The sequence below is a fragment of the Clarias gariepinus genome, chromosome 7 (assembly GCF_024256425.1).
Source record: "Clarias gariepinus isolate MV-2021 ecotype Netherlands chromosome 7, CGAR_prim_01v2, whole genome shotgun sequence".
Classification (NCBI taxonomy): domain Eukaryota; kingdom Metazoa; phylum Chordata; class Actinopteri; order Siluriformes; family Clariidae; genus Clarias; species Clarias gariepinus.
The window spans coordinates 5713135-5733298 of record NC_071106.1 but is presented as its reverse complement, the minus strand read 5'-3'; the positions used below and the strand labels follow the sequence as shown (position 1 = coordinate 5733298).

Sequence of the window (20164 nt, the reverse complement as noted above, 5' to 3'; positions counted from 1 at the left end):
CATTTCTAAATAAGAAATGTATATTGAAGCCTGTCAAGGAAGAACACACCTTGGATAAGACACAAGGTGATACACACACACACACACACACACACACACAGAGCGAGAGAGAGAGAGAGAGAGAGTAACCACCATAAAGGCACTAACATCATACAGGTTTGGAGAATAAAATTTAAACATAATATTATAATAAAATTAATTTTAATAAATAATAATAATTTTAATAATACAATTAAACATTTTCTTTAAATAATTGCCCATTCATTATTCAAATAGTACTAAAATTATATATATATATATATATATATATATATATATATATATATATATATATATATATATACAGTATATAAGGCACCGCAGTTGTGACTGCAGAAATGTTTAACTAGACTAGTTTTAATCTAACCTTCAGTTTGAAATAACTGTTTTTTACATACTCTCCATGACCCACAGATGGCGCCATAATACACTCACAAACAGGCCACTCTGTGACATTGTAACACTTATCAAGCAACAACTAAAACTGAATAGTGTAGTGTATATATAGTGTATTTAGTCTGTTTAAAACAAGCTTAAGTACTACGTAACAGACACAATAACAATTGAGACAGTAGCAACGGAACACACACGGACAATGCAGTGTGTATTATCATGCAGCGTCATGCAGCACACTCAGTATACTTATGGTACCTTGTTAGCTCCTAGAAAGTGCAATATGGTATAGCTGGGATTGAGGACTAGGGGACTCCACTGGAATGTAGAAAGGTAATAACGGCACAAATAAAGCCCAAACCTTATTGATATGTTAACAGTGAATATCACATTACAGTTTTATGTGATTATGCTGAAATACTCATTCAGACTCAGACGAAATTGTACAGCTGTGAGTAAATAGATATTCTGAGGTTAATTATTGTGTATAAGAACACATCCCTAAGCATTCAATTTCATTGACACCAAATTAGTTTCATTATTGAATAATTATTAAAATCCCTTCACACTCTTTAGATATTTATTTGTAACACATTTTGAAAACCATTTATCACATTAGAAGAATAAACCATAGAGGTGGTGGATAGTCCTGAGAAACTTAGAAGATTTACTATATATTTCCACTTATTCCGCTTTAGAACATCAGCTCTGTTAAGTTCTGGGTTCCAGAATGAAATCCCAAATGGCGTTAAAAGAAAAGCTACTGCATTAGTGGGTACAATCCCTTGGCCAACACACCAAGTAGTGCCCTTGATCGGGGATTAGAGAGGACCTTGCTATTTAGTCATGTGTTAGAAACTGGGTTTGTAGTTCACATTAGCCGAAAGACAGATCAAAATTGACGGCTCAGAGATAATTTAGAGTGACTTTATTAATCAGGAAACAACAAAGTGTTGTTTAAGATGACATAATGTTATAAGATGTGCTTCTGTGGATGGTTTTAAATGTGGGTTTTGGCAGACGGCTGCTCTCCCCTCTTTTCTGTACTCCATACAGACCTACGTTCACTCATGCTGGTGACTGACATTTAGTGTAATTAACCACTGTAAGAACACCTGTAACACGGAGTGATACAGTACATACAGTATACTTCAACATCCTAGAGGTTACCATCTACAGTACCATGCCACTTGTCCAAGCAGCTTGCTCAGTGGGAACTAACTGTTGTACAATATTCATTACACAAGATATTGACTAAGATGTAAGACCATGAAAAGGTCTATTTTACATGTGGACAAACATGTGGTCCTTCTACTTCTCAGTTAGCACATAATTCAATTATAATTTATTTTATATACTATGTTAAATTAGTATATACTATGCTTGACCATATAAATTCATGTAATTGTTATTGCTACTTGCGATATATTGCTTTATTGCAGAAATGACAGCTTAGATGATAGTCTGCATAACTAAGCTGTGCGGTAGTCACAGGGCTTTTTAATTAAACATTAAATGATTTAAATCTAAAAGTTCTGGCAAAGACCTCTGGTCACCATTCGGGCACCAATTGATGCAAAGTTAATCCTAGACAGACTTTGTTGAACATGTAGTGATAAAGGTAAAGAATGGCATTTAGTCCAAATCAGAAACCAGTTATCTAGAGGAAAGCAAATTGGTTATATGAGTTTTAAACTCACCTTCCCATAGATATCATGCACTGAGATATGGACAAAGATGGATGCCTCCATCATCCCTTCCAGATAGATGTGTCTATAACCTGTAACATGTTAGAAAGAGCAGAAAAGTGTTTTTTCTAGTCAAATGTTTTGGCTTCTCAAAAACAGTTCATGTCTAACTCATACCCTTGCTTCAAAGAATAATCTGAAAACTTTGCACTTTGTACCTAAGAGCTGTTGCTGTAATTATAAAGACCGATCTGTTCTCATCCCAAGCTTCTTATTTAACATTGATTTGTTTTGAACATCCTTACGTGTGTATACTTTCATGACTGATCATCTTACTATCCAGGGTCACTACAGAGTTTCTGTGTTATTTTCCTTTAACACTGTCACCTTTGGTTTACTTATGAATATAACCAATGCACCCATCATGCATACATGCAACACTGTACAAGTGTTTCTTAGAAGCAGTGGTATGATCTGGGGTTGCTTCAGTTGCTCAGGTAGGGATCAATAAGATAAAATAAAGTCAGCTGATGACCTGAATATACTGAATAAAAGGGTTGTCACATATAGTATATCGAGTTTTTCTTCCCTGATGGCATGGGCATATTTTGAGACAACATTTCCAAGATTATTCAGGCTTAAATTGTAAAAATGTGCTCCTGAAGCATGAGGAAACACTTTTACACATGAATTGGCCACCGGTGAATGTCTTTGGGAGGTGCTGGGTATGACTTTATGTAGTAGTACAACTTTCTCATCACAAATACAAGATTTTATCCAAAACATTTATGCAACTTTGGACAGAATTAAATGTTATGATGTTGCATGAAGTTGTTTAATGTGCACCAGAATTAAAGTGAAAGGAGATCCAAATAAAAAAAGTGTGCCTTTTGGGACCAAAGTGTGCACACTGTGCTGCATCCTACATTAGATTTTGAATAAAGAATACTTAATACCAATAACTAATAATATTGTCTTCATTTCACAACCTAGAAGTCAGGAAGTGAACTTATGATCTGCCAGCCCAGATTTTACCCCAACATCCTGTTTCACAGAAAGCCACCGCATCAATGCAGTCTTTCTTGTTGTGTCTCCACCAGTGGAATTAATTTCATTTAAGTAAAGCGAGGATTCGAAGTCTAGTCTGACCCTCTCTACTCATCCACTTGTCATATCCACAGAAATTCTGTCTAGGTAATTGCACATGTTGGTGTAATTGGTGTAACACTGGTGCAAAAGAAGCTTGAGTTCCCTTCACTCACCTGGCATGAGGCTAGTAAAAGCGACTGTCCTCTGACCCACAAAGTCTCGTCCAATAGGATCATGATCCCACACCAGAAATCGTACCAGTGCAATTTCGGGCATGTGCAGAGTAAACGACAAGGTTTCCTCCCACACCGGGTTAAATCCTGCATTTAGAAGCACACAGAAAGATATATATATATAGCCATAGAAAAAAAGTTAAAGTAATGTATATTCATACGATCACAAAAATGTAATGTAAAATAAGCAGGTGAGTTTAAATAACACTGATTATCAATTAAATACCAATAAACTGGAGACATTGTCATATTCATGCAAGGTCTATCTATGCTTTTGGGGACTAAGCCCACCTGGTCCAATCCTACAGAAATGGTCATGTAGCACAAACTACTAAAAAGGATGGCCATAAAAGAAGTATCCAGACACCTGATGCATCATAGCTTGCTGTGTATGGAGCCTAGCAGACAAAGCTGTTGATCTGCCCTTCAAATTCCCAGACTGAGCACCCATGTAATTTACCAGACAAACACTAGTCTGATCCATGGCGGCCCCACCCTGCAGTCCACAGCATCAAAAGGATCTGCTGGCCATGGATTAGTTTAGTACCAGACACCACAGTACACATCCAGAGGTCCCGTGGAGTCGTGCCCTATGGGGCCAAACACACCTAGGCTGCTCAAGGGGACCCTACCCAACACTGGGCATTTAATGTTAGGGTTGTTCTGTGTATATCTATACATAGTCCAGATTATCTATACATAGTCCATCATTTGCAATTGTGGTCAGAAAAAAAATAATTTACCATTATCATCAACAACCCGGGTTTGTTCTTTACAGCAGTCCACTGGAAGACCAATGATCTCCACCTCAACAAATGGGTCAATAATCTGAGAGGGCAGAGAAATGGAGACCACATCAATTTCAGACATTCCATTTGTGCTAGTGTAAGTTATGGGTAATTGTGATGTTTGTTATCTGACCTCCCCTCGATCACCCAGCATGGAGTCAGGTGGTTTAGGGAGCTGTTGCCCACTGATGATTTTCAGTACCAGCTGTTTTTTAGGATATGCTGGAAGAGGGTCATCGCTGTGTGGATTAAAGGAGCCTGGAATGTATTAAAAGACAAAACAATCTTTTACACCTTCTGCAAAATTCACATTTATACACTGATCCAAATGTCATCAGCCAGGAGATGTTTGATATCTGAAGTTTGCTTCTTTAGTTTTGCACATGGCTAAAGTCACTTGAAAGTAATAGAAATGAGGTGCATTTTATTTCCTTCAACCTACAACCATCGAAAAAGACAAATCTCATTGTCATGGAAAAGAGGTAAATTATTGGCCGGCATTACTTTTAAGAGAAGAAAACAATAAGAAGTTTTTTTGTTGAAATGAGATTGCTGAAATTAATAAACCTGGGTTAAGAGCTGTCTAACACAATATTAAAACCTGAAAGGATGATGCCGAAGCATCAACCTCACATATGAAATTTGGTTGGTAAAAAAATAAGATGACCATGAAGATCACATTAAAATGGGAAGTTGCATCATTAAAAAAAAACAATCAGTGCTATGTTTAATAGGGAAAGTATGTTTACTGTTTCTACACACAGTCTAATAAGAATATTAGATTTTAGATTTTTAATGAGAAAAAGTTTAGATCACAGGATTGGGACTAAACAGGTGTGTCCATAAGAAAACCACTTGTTAGTGGGGGAAAAAGCTTCGGTTTACTGGAGAGCATAAAGGTTAGACGTTGGAGCAATGGAAAAAGGTCATGTGGTCTGTCCAGCGATAGGCGGACTCGGGTAAGTGATGCACCCATCATGCATAGTGTCCACTGTACAAGCGAGTACAAGGAGATCAGTTAGCATGCTTACTGTACCTCTAAAAAAAATGTGTTCATACCTTTGCACATCGGTAGGGGTTTCAATACGTAGCCACTTCCTCCGTTCACCATGAACTTCGCCCTGTTTAGCTGCATCATTCGTCCTTCTGTCTGATAGTTCAGAGCCACTTGGAGAAAAAATAAACACATTGACCCTCAGGTTATTTATTTGTCCGCATGACCTTAAGTCACCTTCAAGAGCAACATGATTTCATTTCCTGTTTTGATAGGTTTGAATTTATATAATTCCCCCCAAAAAAGAAGACATGGAACTAAGCTTTAATTTCTTTTAGTTACACTCATCTGTCTAGATGTCTTCCGTTTTAATTTACAGTCTTCTCTTTTGAGCCCATGAATGATTCAATGCATTTATGTTTACGGCCACAATCAGGGAGGTGTGTATTTCAGAAGCAGCTGAGCTGTGTACATGTAGTGCAAACTGCATATGCTATTATAAATGGAGACAGATGTAAGTAGGATGTCCTTTATGTACAGAGATAGCCAGGGCTAATCAAGTGCATCTGTGCTAAAACAAAAACCCTTTACAGCAGAGTGACTAAGCGCAATGTGCAGTTTGGAGAATAATTATGTCTCTTCATAAACCATAGGGCACATATTTCAGAGAAACCTGTGAGATACGTCTTAAAGCCTGGCCAATGTCCCAAAAGTGATACTATTACTATATTAACATTACTAGGAAGCCTTACTGTAAAAATATATATTAGCCTGCATATACAATCAACAGTCACTTACTACACAGTCACATTATACGCTATTACTGGGTTCAACCTGATTCTTGGAGGCATTGATTCAACAGGGTGCTGAACATTCCTTAGAAAATTCCTTAGAATTTGGTCCATACTGACATGCTGTCATCACAAAGTTGATGCAGATTTGTTGACTGAATTTGCATGATGTGAATCTCCTATTTCACCACATTCCCAATGATGCTCTATTGAATTGATGACTGTGGAGGCCATGCGACTACAGGGAACAGGGAATTAAACCATGCTTAATTGGTCTGAAGGGGCCTAAAGTTTGCCGAGAAAATCTCCCCCATACCATTTGACCACCAGCAGCCTGAACCACTGATACAGTACAAGGCAATATGAATCCAGGCTTTCATGTTGTTTATGCCAAATTCTGACACCACCATCTAAAAGTTGCATTAGAAGTTGAGGCTTATCAGAACGGGCCATTTATCATCAAATTTTGGTGAGCCCATGCAAATTGTGGACTCAGTTTTCTGTTCTTGGGTCAAAAAAGAGGCGCGTCTGAGGGGTCTTCATCTGCTGTAACCCATTTACTTCAAGGTTCAGTGTGTTGTGTGTTCAGAGGTGCTTTTCAGCATACCTCGGTTGTAAGGAGATGTTATTTGTATCCTTTTTAACAGTATTTCTGTAATATTCTGGTACCAGAGAGCCTGACTGGTACCAACAACCGTGCCACATTGAACATCACTGAAATCACATTTTAAACTTCGGGAGATCATCTTGACCATGTCTAAATGCCTAAATGAATTGAGTTGCTTTTTTGTTTGTTTTGACAATCAGATGTTTCTAATGAATTGACCGGTGAGTGTATATAAGCCCTCATATACTGATTTTTTGAACTCCTAGAATTAATTTATTTATTTGTTTGTGATATAATGTTATAATGATTAATGTTTCAGATTAATCATTATTTTCACCACAAAACAAATAAAATTATACTCATTCTGATATAGCAATTAACTCTCAGAGGGATATATTAATTGTTTGCTCTCTGATCCTTATTAATCCCTTAATGGGCATTTTATTAAAGACAGGCGCACTTGGAGAGTAACCTCATTAAGGCTATAGATTAACGTCTTACTCATTCATTCTCTACAACACTTATCCTATTTACGGTCACAAGAGGCCTGGAGCCTATCCCAGGGGACTATGGGCACAAGGCGGGTACACCCTGAACAGAGTGCCAATTAGTCACAGGGCACACTATTCCACCATGCCAAGCTGACTCATAGGCAGTTAGTATTTAAAGTAGTAAAAAATTATTGAACATATGTGTCCTACACAAAAGTATGTGTCTTAAAATCTTACATTTTTCACTCACTCACTCACTCTTTCACTTACTCATCTATACCACTTTATGGGTTGTGACGACCTAGAGCCCAGGAGACTTGTGGTACACCCTGGATGGGATGTCAATCCATTGCACAGACACACATGGACTCATTCACATAGACTCATTCACACATTATGGGAATTTGGAAATCAGTCTGATCTGCGTGCCTTTGGACTGCTGGAGGAAACCAAAGTACCGCCTTTTACTAATTAGCCTTTATTTCTTAACTAAAATGTTTATGTAAATATCTAATATTTATTTAATCAGTTAAAAACTTTATAGTTATATATAATTAAATAAAATGTCATATATTCATATTTTACATAGCCTTATGCTTTCTGTCTGGACGTTGTACAATTGTACTGTATCAGTTTGTTCAATATTAAATTGCATTACACATCATGGTTTAAGCATTTGCATTAAAACAAGCCTAAATCACGTCACACTGAACTTCAGAACCTGCTCCAAAAGCTTCTACACAAGAACAGTGATGTGTAAGTATAAACACTGGCCATTACCCAGCTGGCAGCCCATGTTCCAATATGTCTGGGGGTTAAAGTTGCTGGAGTCGATGCGGTAGGCAGAGGGGTAAATCCGTGAGAGCTGCCGCTGGTTAAAGCTCAGAAAGCGTTCAGCTTGATGATGCACCAGGTGCTGTGCTCGTGTCTCACTGAATGACAGCACATTAACAACCGGGCCTTGAGAAGATGACATAAAAAAAGATTCGAAAAGGAACAACAGGGTTTTAATTAACATATACTGTTAACCAAGACATATGTGACAGTGGTAACCCAAATAGTTTTTACCTTAAAACAAAAAATATATACATAAACTGCAGTGCACGTGTGAGTGTGTGCTCTCACCCTCGTCCAGACACTCCTGAGACACCACAGAATTGGTGAAGACGACCAAATCAGATAGGTCTCGGCTCAGCTTTATTGTTTTTCTCCTCCGTCCACCCCTAAGCAAACACACACACAAACAAAGAAGGAGATGGGAATGCATATGGAGGCACACACTGCCTTTAAAGCACTAGGAGGCAAAGCAAGGTGAGGGCTTCCAAGTGAGAGAAAAAAAGAATGAGAAAGAGAGAAAGAGAGAGAGAGATTTGGTGGAAATTTGTAGTAGAAGAGAACCTGAGTAGGACAGACATGTAGGTGGAAGTGAAGCTTTTACCAACGTTCCTATGTGATTGCCAGCAGAGCCAAAATATTATCCTATTCTTGAGCAATAATTTAAGTAATTTCTTATACAATCTCAAAAAAACATGTTATTAAAAAATTTAAGTGATAAATCCCTACCAGCATTTTTTTAACCTAAATATTTATTCCTATCCCAGTCACTTTGCCAGAATTAATGTTGCTATGTTTTCCTTTTTTGATATACCAATCAGCTATAACTTTACAATCACTACCATTAAAGCCATCTAGGTTTTCCTGTTGGTTCCTCCTAAAGTTCCTCGGTAGACCTGGCCGGCTTGTCAATCTCATCGCGCACCCATGCACCAGACAAGCAAGCCAGATCTGCGGAGGGCCCATCTCACAACCTACAGGACATAAAAGATCCACGTCCAGCACCGGGACATTGGCATCAGATCCTTTATGCTCTGTAGGTTTTGGTGTAGGGCCTCCACAGATCTTGCTTGCTCGTCTGGTGCATCCCATGGGTGTGCTATCCGATTGGCATCTTTGGAATTTACAACCTTGAACTCTTTGCCTAGAACGTGTTATACAAGGCAAGCTGTGGTGCACTGGGTGTTTAAGATATCTTTCTGACCTTTTTGGCAGTTTGTGTTACATTTGCTATTCTGTGAGATTGGACCAGATGGGTTGGCCTTTGGTCCCAATGGTTGTAGAGCCTTGGGTGTTCATGACCCTCTTACCAGTTTACTGGTATATAACTGATAATCAATGCTATTCAGTTTATCTGGTGGTGGTGTTAGAGATATGGCTGAAAACTGATATATTGTAACGTTAACTACAGTAATTTCAGAGCTAGGTAAATAACTTGCATAAAAACTGAAGAAACTTGAAATATTTCTTCATAAAAAAGCTGATTTCAAGTAAATAGATTTTGATATAATTTAATAGGGTAAGTAAGTTAAGTTCACGTAGTTGCACTCCATTCAGTATCATGTAAGTTAAATTGAACATGATGAACCGATAAACATCCATAACTTTCCTAAATAATTCTCAGTTTCCAATACTGTAGTTACTAACATGCAAGTGTAAGTCCACAATAAATTTCTGTATCACAAAACACAACACATCTGTTGAGCGCTACTCTGTTCACATTTTTGGATGGAGTCGTTAGAAACCTTGTTTAACCCATGCTACTAATCCAGCCTGCGATTCATTACCAGCTAAATTGTAGAGATTTTACAGAATGGACTCATAAGGCTGCCAATTGTACAACGTCCAGTTTCCCAACCACAAACAGCTTGCAGTTTTCTTCACAAATGACTTACATCATTTTGTTAATGTGTGTCATTAAGCATGGCCAGAATCACATAGAGCAAAACACATTCTCGTAATACACTAATAGCCTTGGGCTCATGTGGTCCATTGCCCGTACCACTTAACGCCATCCTCAGATACTGCCAGCATGGGGCATTTGAGCTGTTCAGTTCTGATGCAATATGTGCAGTGGTGGGCAAAGTACACAATTCCTGTCCTTGTGTAAAAGTAGAGATATTCCAGGTAAAATATTACTCAAGTAAACGCATGTGTGCACTAAAACATCTTTATTTTGTTTTGTATTTAAGTTCTGAGTTTTGGTTGGTCGCAGTAAAATTGACCAGTGACCGCATAGCAAAGCACAAATACATATTAATGAGTCCATTGAATTACAAGAAGGTTTCTATAGAACCAGAAGGACTCATATGGTGGACACTATATTTAAAGCATTAAGAAATGTATGTGATTGTTGATTAGGTGAAATTTTCTTTAAGATGACGTCATTTTATTCTTATTAGATAATCCAAATTATCTACACTGTAAACGCTTTAGAAAAGTCCGAAAAAGTTTTTCGAATATGGAAAAGAATTTATAATAGAGTTAACGTTAATATACTTGAACATATAACATATAATACTGTATAATAATATTATTATAATTATAGTATATAATTCCAGTGTACATAATTGAAATAATTATATTATATAAATGAAATAATATAAAAAAAATATTTTATAATTACATATAATATACTTTATGTTAACCAGTATATCAAGTATGTTATACTTGGTAACATAAAATCTGAATTCCTTGTCTTTATCTTTTTCTACGAGCAGGAAAATAGGAGATGCAGGTAAAGAAACAAAAGTTCATTACGATCATGTATATTAAATAAAAATACAACTGTGGTATAAGACGAATAAACCACTTTGGGATGTTACTCCACTTCATCACATGACCACGTCTCTGATTAATCTCCTATAAAAGCTTGCTCCCAGATGTTTTATCCTTTGCATTGAATAGTTACGGCCTCCTAAGGACAGGAATCACCAGGGACGTCCTGATACGATATTATCACGGTACGTTAGTGATGATTCGTTTTGTATGCTGATTGTGTACCATGATTTTATAAATATCACAATTCTATAATCTCTTTTTTTTTCAGATTTTGTTACAATTCTAATCAAACCTAGCAAATATTTTCCTCCAATTACATGTGAATACTATAGGAAATGCATGACTTGCCACACAAAAGAATGGAAATATAAAATTGAATCAGGTTTTTCCACCATCACTTCTAGTTACTACAACACAGTGTAAAGCATTGTATGATTTTCAGATTGATCCTCTGTGGGAGACTATGACAATGCTGAGATTCTTCCTGTAATGTCTGACAAGCTTGGAGAAAATAGTTGAGAAACTTGGACCCTCCTTCTTGCAATTTGTTTTATTTATTTATTTATTTATTTATTTAGCTATGATTTGTGCATCTTCTCCAACCACGGATTTTCAATAAGGAGAATGAGAAGGTCATTGCAAAGTATCGATTATGTGTCCAGCTACCATTTTCAGCGATAGCTGGGATTACAGCCAATCAGACAGAAGTGCGAAAGCTCGAAGGAGCTAACGAACGTGCACCTGTTGAATGGACCTCCTGTCTCCTGTCCATCATCGTCTGTGTCCACGCTGTGACATTTCAGTCTTGATTTGGAGTGCCGCTGTAGAAACACACATGAAAACATCTTTCAAAAGTTCATCAGAGATAATCTGTGATAGTGGAGACAGAACTCCTCCGTGTGAGTCTGTGTGTGTGTGTTCTAAGAATCAGCAATACCAGCAATACCCCGTCCCAGAAGCCCATCATTAAGCCAATCATGTCCTCAGTGCTGTGCATTTATGTGCCCGTTATGTGCCAGATTGCTTGTGCTCGTACTGTACATTTGTATGTATCTGTTTTTGCATGTGTGTGTGTGTGTGTGTATGTTATTTTGTTTACCCTGCCTCCCATCACATGCAAGTGACTGTGACTTTAAATGATGGTTCAATTAACTTCTAATTGTATTTTTGTTTATCACGTACAAAACAATACAAATTATAATTTGCAGTGAAATGCTTATATGACTGGTTTTGACCTAAAAGGGAATAAAAATATTAAATAAAAATGTATAAAATCTATAATGCAAATGTTTAATTGTATGGATCATATGCTTAAATAATAACTCTCACCAGAATTGTGAATGAAAGGTAAAAAAAAAATCCACATTGATGGTGTTCGGTGTGGAAACATCTGTTACATTCTGTTCCTTTGATTTATTGAACACAGCTCTAGGCACTTATAAAATAATTGAGAATATTTAGTTCTCCCTGACAGTGTGAATTAACTGCAACTTCTTTTAGCCAAACTTGATTAATGCTCATAAATAAATGCAAATTATCACCTGGCTGTAAGATCAGAGTTAGAGAGAGAGAGAGAGAGAGCATGCAACAAACACACTTATACACACTCAAGTGTTGGCTCGAAATTCAAATATATTTCTATTATATGTAATCTAATATTATTACATTATTTTATTAATTACATGATTTAAACAAACTCTGAATAAACATTCTATTCTTTATATCGAGCTAATCAAGTTGCGGATCATCTCTACCAATTCCACAGGACCATTTTCAGGCTGTGTTATTCAGGGCATTTTCAGTGCTAATTGGGGGTGAATATGCATGCGTTGGGAGGCCTGAGCGCTCCGATCAGCGTGACTGGCACTTCATTAGCAGCTGTTCCACACGTATCAATAGTGATTACTTTCCGAAACGCTCGGCTCTCTCAGCCGTCAGTCGAGCTCCTGATGAGATGCCGCAAAGGTTCTCATTTCAGAATATCCCGAATGCATGTACGTTTGTCAGATATGTCAGAGGAATATTGGAGTGCTGTAGGTGAGGAACATCTTATAGCCTCTAACGCCACCATCAGAGGGGAAGTGCATAACCACAGACTTTTTTTTTTAACAAAGCTATTATTTAGCTATTTTTTTCCTCATCTTTTGTTTATGTCAGATTGTTTCTTCCTTTGTAACAGATCTGCATACTTAAAAATGTTGTATTTTGTATTTAATTTATTATTATTTAGACACTTTGTAGACCAAGTGTGCCTGTCAAAATGCATCCAGGAAACTACCATGGACTGAACTGAATTACATGAAATTCTAAACTTAGAACAACAAAATTACGAGTGTATAAGGGGGAGGATTAAATGGCAACCCAATGACAGGACCAGCCGAAAGACTAACAACAGCTGTATAATTGTTCTCCCTGTTTGCTTAACAGATGATGTAACTAATTAGTCTAAGTTTATCTGGCTAAAGAGTTGGATTGGCTAATTAAAATCAGCTGGGTTAGTTAACGGATGGTAAGAATATGTGGCAGGACTTTGACTTTCTGAAGCCGGGTTGTCCACAAATGCACAAAACTGCCTAAAACTCAGGGATTTTCAAGTGAACTGCAAACTTCTAGGTCAAATTTCTGTACATGATTTTCTGGAAGTGATCGAGTGGACACGGATTGATTAAGTGACACAGGAGAACCGTAGACGTCTTTTGGATTCTACGAACAGCCAGATACAGGAGGTTTTTAAAAAATAAAGATGGTCATACTAAATAGTTGTTGTTGTGTATCAGCATAACAAATTATTATTATTATTCTGATTGTCATTATTAAAAAAAAAACAAAAAAAACATTGAATTTCTCTTTTGTTATCAATACTTTCGGTAGTCACTGTGTGTGTACATAAAATACCACAAAAGGTAAAAGAAGGAGTGAAAGAATAAACTAAAGACATGAGGATCAGCAGTAAATGTGAAAATCAGATAGACTTTAATTACTGTGGTGGGGTTATTTTCTCACCTTCTGCTTGAGGTTGCTTATGAAAGATCGACTCTGAGACTTCTTTAGCCCTTCTTTGGTATTCTGACAAACAGAGACATTCAGATTGAAATTTCCATGCAGGCACCATCAATTTACTCTAGCTCTATCCAAACTGCTTTGAAGTAATGAAGAAGTTTATAGACTAAGCACAAGCACTGTCTCGTTTGATATACAGTATACTATATGAAGATTGCAACTACATTAAAACTTGACTTTGTGACAAAAGTGTGTGTTCAAGCTGCATTTGTGTTGGATTCAGTTTACTATAAAAAAGAGGAATTACTAATATACTGTATATCGTGCATTTAAAATATGTGGGAGTAAATAATGTATCAGTCCAATGAAATTCTTCGCCCAGATTTCTACTGTTGAGTTGTTTCTAATAAAATGCTTCGATTATTCACTATAACCCGTTTTTTTCTAACCCCCTAAAGGCTCAGCAGAGTTTGGAATTATACCAGTACAGCCTGACACTGCTTTCATTATGGAGGAATTGATTTTTTGTATAATATATGATTAGTCAAGTTATACAAGAGAGACATATATATATATATATACACGGACATATTTCCTCCATTTCCATGTGAGCTTTTAGTCACACAGCTGTCACTAGGAAGCACACATGATGATATATGTAGTACAGCCAGATATGAAAGAACCATAAAGCGTACAAATGCACATCCATGTATCTTTATACACAAAAACATATGTCACAGTAAAATGGATACTCTTGGAGTAACAGCTCTGACTGTAAAAAGACATTTTTAACATGTGACACCTTTGAGGAACCTGCTATGTTGTTTCCCAGATCTTTATCTCTCAGAGCAACCATGTAGCTGATCTCCTGTGAGTGTCCAATTACCTTTCCATTTTTTATAATGTACATTTATCAGCGAACATAGCTGTGTCTGCAAAGCAGTGCTTGTCTGCTCACAAGGCGAGAAGAAAAAATATTTAAATCTAAATACAAAAAAATCGATACCACCTCGAATACACACGGAAACGTCATTGTAATCTACCCGGACCCTGAAGCTTCCTTTCATACAGGAGATGTGTGTGGCGTACAGAGAGTACTGTGCAAAAGTCTTGAGCCATCCATATTTCTTCAATCATGTATATTTAAAGAAATTAGTAAAATAAGTAATATTAAAAAAAAAATACTGTGACAAGCTACAAAGTGCCTAAAGGTGCAACTTGAAAACTGGTTGTTTGCCTAAAGACCTCAGCAGCGACCTCATTTCCCCTCCCATCTGTTCCGAACACTCAGCATTCAGCATCAGCATTCAGTATACTAATCACCGGCCTGATCATCTGTTTATCATCCGCACCTGTTTCTCACTGGTTCATGTCTTAAGGTACAAGGTTTTTTTTTTATGCCTAAATGATTCTCAGATTTTCTGCACAGTCTTGTACATGTTGTGTGTCAGTGCACAAATGGAAGGGTGAGTTCTACCTTGCTCAAGTTCTTGTGCAGGCCCTCATGTGTAGCTCGGAGAAGCGCTCGGATAGAGAAGCTGTCTGTGTCTTCCTTATCTACAATCTGAGACTCCTTCAACAACGAGTCGAGCTTTTTCCTGATCTGGGACTCGAACATGTGCTGCGTTGGTCCGTTAGACTGAGTATAGGAGGAAAAAGTGAAAAAACAACAGAAAACCAGTGTCATTTTTAGTGATCAAACAAGACGTTGATATAAAGTATTCTTTTAATTAAGTAATTACACATTAGATAATATTTATCTTACAACAGTAGTAGTCCTAAATTGCTATAGAATACTATTAGAATTACTGCATTACCCTCAGAGTGCACCATGTTAAGTCCAGTTAGAATCCAAGAGCTTGCATGCAGTGGCGGGTGAAGCATACAAATCCTGTACTTAAGTAAAAGTATAAAATCTCTAGGGCAAATATTACTCAAGTAAAAGTAGAACTTCTCTACTCTTTACTCTGCATACCTGAGTAAAAGTACAGAATGTACTTAAGTATCAAGTACACGACTTGGATTTGTCTTTTCCATGGTCACACAACTAAATCTCTCTCTCCATCTTTTTCTCTCTCTCTGCTTCCCGATTGTAAAAATGTTGTTGTTGTCACTGTAAACACCTGTTAAATGATTAGGCAGGTCTCCAATTAAAGACCAGTCATGCAATTCCACATATTAGTCTAATACTGTTAGGTACTGCAACACCATGGAGGAATGTATTGAAGTAAAAGTACAGATGTTCGCTGTGGAGTAAAAAGTATCCTTTAATAAAAACAACTCAAGTAAAATTTGGATAAATAAAAAATATGCGCATAAGTACAGTAAATGTACTCAGTTATTCCCCCCCCCCCACACCCCCCCCCCCCCCAACCACACACACACACGGCTAACCGGTTAAAGATATACTAAGCAATTTAGTGGAAGTTTTTTAAACACTAATTGTTTAAAAAAAAAAATCCAAAGATTAACACCCATGTAGTGACGCTTACTGTGATTTTTTTTGTCGCTCCTTCTGTTATAGACTCTGAACCAGTGCTGCAGAGTTCAGAGTCTCATATCTGAAGTGACATTTCTGTTACACTGATGAAATATGAGGTAAACGCTACAAAAAGTATTCTGCTCAGTGCACTTTTATTATGCGGGTCACGGATTGGTAAAAATGATCAAAAACGACAAGAGTGAGACAGAGAGAGACACTGTGCCAAAAAAGAGAACAAGACAAAAGGTTGTGGTACTAGACAGAGAGGTAGAGATACCACAAAACTAATACTACAGTATAATAAAGAGAGACAGAAGATACCATGCTTGAATGTTGGGGGATGGAAAATCTCATTGGAAGAGGGTGCGGAAGAAGAAGAAAGAAACAGAGAGAGAGAGAGACTATTTTAGAAAAAAATAATAATAAGAGAGATGCAACACAAGCAGGTGAAATATTGGGCAAATATGAATATATTTTTCTGGACAATGACAAATATATGGAACATATCAGAAAAGGACTGAAAGAGAGATAGAGTATCACAGAGTCAGAGAGAGATACGACATAAGAGACGTCAACAGCCACTACTGTGTTAGGCAGATCTGTGTGTGTGCAGAGGTGGGGAGTTTGTGGGGTTGAATTTTAGCACACTAGAGCAACCAAGATATTATTTCGTCTGCTGAGCTCATGACTTCTACTTGTGTTATTTTATTTCAATAAACTCAATAAACCCAATAGGGCTACAGTATATACAGCAATATTATTAAACACCCATGGTCTTCCATTGGACGGTTTATCATCTGTTGATGGCTTTGATACGGACATAATTTTCTGAAGTCCCTCTCTGCGGTACCTCCCGCCGAGTTAATATTCTGCCTCACAGAGTGGAATCTGTGTGTTCTCACCTCAGGAGTTAATTGAACAGTGCTGGTGGTACTGTCTGGTTTCATTTGTGTGGGCCTAGCAAAATGTATCTGGGTATACAGCAGGAGTCTGTTTTATGAAATCAAAGCACATGCGTTAAGCAGTAATGAGACTAAACCTGACCAATAATGGCACTGGAGATAAAGCCTGTGAAGATCTTATTGACGTTCATGAAATTATTCCGCAGAGTGGATCATTAAGCATTAAAAAGCCATGACCAACAAAACATGTATTTAGTAGAATACAAGGAGAGTAAAGAGAATGGAAATGAGATTCAACCTGCTTTTGCTTATATACAGCTTAGGAGTGGCTAGATTTCTTAGACAAGCGGTCTGGCCTAGGGTAAATTGAGTTGGGGGAAAAAATGAATACGCTACCGTTCAAAAGTTTGGGATCACTTTACAACTTCGTGATCGTTCCTGATTTTTATTTCTTTCTACACTGTACACAATACTGAATGTGTTTATCCAAAATACACAATAATCTCCTATAAACAGTTGATATGGAGATGTATCTGGTTGTTAATTGGTGATTTCTGAGGCTGGTGACTCTAAATGAACTTCTCCTCTGCAGCAGAGCTCAGTTTTGGTCTTGCGTTCCTTTCAAGGTCTTCATGAGGGACAGTTTCATCATGGAGCTTGATGGGTTTTGCAAACGCACTCGACACAACACTTTTCTTGCAAGACCTGATCCAGAACAGCTGACCTTCACGTCTTATAATAACAACTGACTGTTATTGTTGTTGTTGTTGTTGTTACATAATTATTTCATTCCATATAAGTTATTTTATAGTTTTTAAATCTCCAGTATTATTGTAGTATGTAGAAAATAAATCATTAAATCACTAAATATTCCATCACACACCTGAAATTAATTTTCCTTTACAAGGCTTGTAACATTGCTAATAAAAGGCCTGCATGTTTCTCCGTTTCTTTAGTCATTTTTATTGCCTGACAGCTCAGGTTTTGAGTTTTATATGAAAATGTGTTTTATACAATAAGATGTGTAATACAATCTAATTTTTATGCTTTTATTTTCTCACGTCCCTGAGTAGTATTTCCTAACTACAACAGTGTCTTAAACAAATTGGTAGGGTGATTTCTAGATATTTGTCAAAAAAGAAATGAGTTGTCATGGAGGACTAAATAAACCAAAAAAAAAAAACATGAACACTGCTGTCAAAAACTGGTAAATGATGACTATTATTCTACATGACTCAACCTGTAAACATTTTACAGTCACTATCGATCCAAAGCAGGAAGGCCGAGATGATTGACTTGTGGCAGTAAGAGACAGGGGTGGATCAGACAGCAATTCTAGACAGATGGGACACCCTTAGAGATGCTATTCTGATCGATAAAGTCTTAAGATTCTTTTGAGTAGTGTTTCACAACCCCTTTTCCTGGCGGACCTGAATTGTGATAGAACACTAACGTCTGAAGGACAGGATGTCCTCTGTGACCACTGCTTTAGAGGGATCCGGCTGCAAGCAAAGACACATCCATAAAATGTCTCAGACTACAGGTAGAAAAAGAAAATCTAAGTGGAGGATAGGAAATGGTAGAAAAAAAAGAAGAAAAAAAAACAATTGATGTTTTCACAGTAAGCCAATTAGTGACAGGTTTTTGAGAGATAAAAAATAAGAGCCCTAAAGAATGTCGCATACAAACTAAGGTTGAAGAATTCACAAAGAAAAACGATTAATCATCAAGTATTATTGGTGAAAAGTAGAGCTGCATAGTTTAATTAAAATAAAGAAATAATTATTTTGACATATATTGTGATTGCAATTTTAACTATTTAACCATTAAATATACCATTTTGTATTCAAACATATTTATCTAAGCTTACAGCAAATAATTGGGAAAATTATCTTGTTAAGAAAATGTTTATTACATATTAATTATATAAATGTGGAATATATTCAAATATATCTAATATATATTAATTTTTTTTTATTAATTTATTAACAAAATAATTTTAAGAAATAAACATACACTAACGCTCTAAAGTTTAGGATCACTGGCAATTTTTTGTTTTTCTTTAGTTATTTATTTTCTACAATCTACAATAATACTGGATCAAAACTATGAAATAACACATATGGAATTAGATAATTATGTAACAACAACAACAACAATAACAGTCAGTTGTTATTTTAAGACACAGAGGTCAGCTTCTCTGGAACAGTTCTTGCAAGAACAGTATCAAGTGCACTTGCAAAACCCATCGAGCTCCATGATGTAGCTGTCTCTCATGAAGACCTTCCCAGGAGGGCGGGACCAAAACGTACCTCTGCTGCAGAGGAGACGTTCATGTACTGTAGAGTCACCAATTAACAAACAGCACCTCAGATTCGAGCCATTATGAAGAATTTACAGAGCAGAAGTAGGAGATGCATCTCAACATCAACTGTTCAAAGAAGATTATTTCACATTCTGGGTGCCTTTACAGTGTGCCTTTATCGCTTTACAGTGTAGAAGGAGATTAAAATCAGGAACGACCATGGAGTTAGAAGGTGTGTCCAAACTTTTGAGCGGTAGTGTATGTTTAAATTGTTGACCAACTCTACATAAGGACTTCTATGTCGGGGGATGTACATACAACATGCGTTGTTATTTAGCAAAGAAAGCTAGAGGACCTTTTTTCAAGGCTGTAAATAGCAGTTATCGCCAGATTCCCACACAATCCTGACCTTGTGCCATTAAAGGAGTTCCTGGGAGGCCAGCATTTCTGACTTAAAGCAGGCAGTCCAAACATTGCCCCAGTGTATTAGGAAAAAATTCTACTTTGATGTTTCCAAGCACTAGTGAACCACTGGGATAAGTGCATTAGTGTAGCAGGGGATTATATAGAGTTAATTTGCACAATAAAAAGTCCCAGTTTAACATCTGGACTAGGGTTGTAAACTTTGCACGTTTTACTTCATCAATATTTGAATATAGTAACAATTAAGAATGTGAATTAATGTTGAAATATTCATGGAAATAAGACACTTTTTTCAAGCACTACAATCCCAACAAATTGGTTATA

The 20164-nt window shown here is 36.9% G+C and overlaps 1 protein-coding gene across 1 annotated transcript in view; it reads right to left on the bottom strand.

Moving 5' to 3' along the window:
* Positions 1–20164, bottom strand: part of plch1 (phospholipase C, eta 1) — an 86816-nt gene that overhangs the window by 10957 nt on the left and 55695 nt on the right. Inside the window, 11 exon segments of the mRNA XM_053499702.1 lie at positions 691–750; positions 2133–2212; positions 3383–3529; positions 4186–4270; positions 4364–4488; positions 5290–5397; positions 7894–8073; positions 8239–8336; positions 11470–11549; positions 13732–13794; positions 15206–15367. Of these exon segments, the coding sequence (XP_053355677.1) occupies positions 691–750; positions 2133–2212; positions 3383–3529; positions 4186–4270; positions 4364–4488; positions 5290–5397; positions 7894–8073; positions 8239–8336; positions 11470–11549; positions 13732–13794; positions 15206–15367 (1188 nt within the window).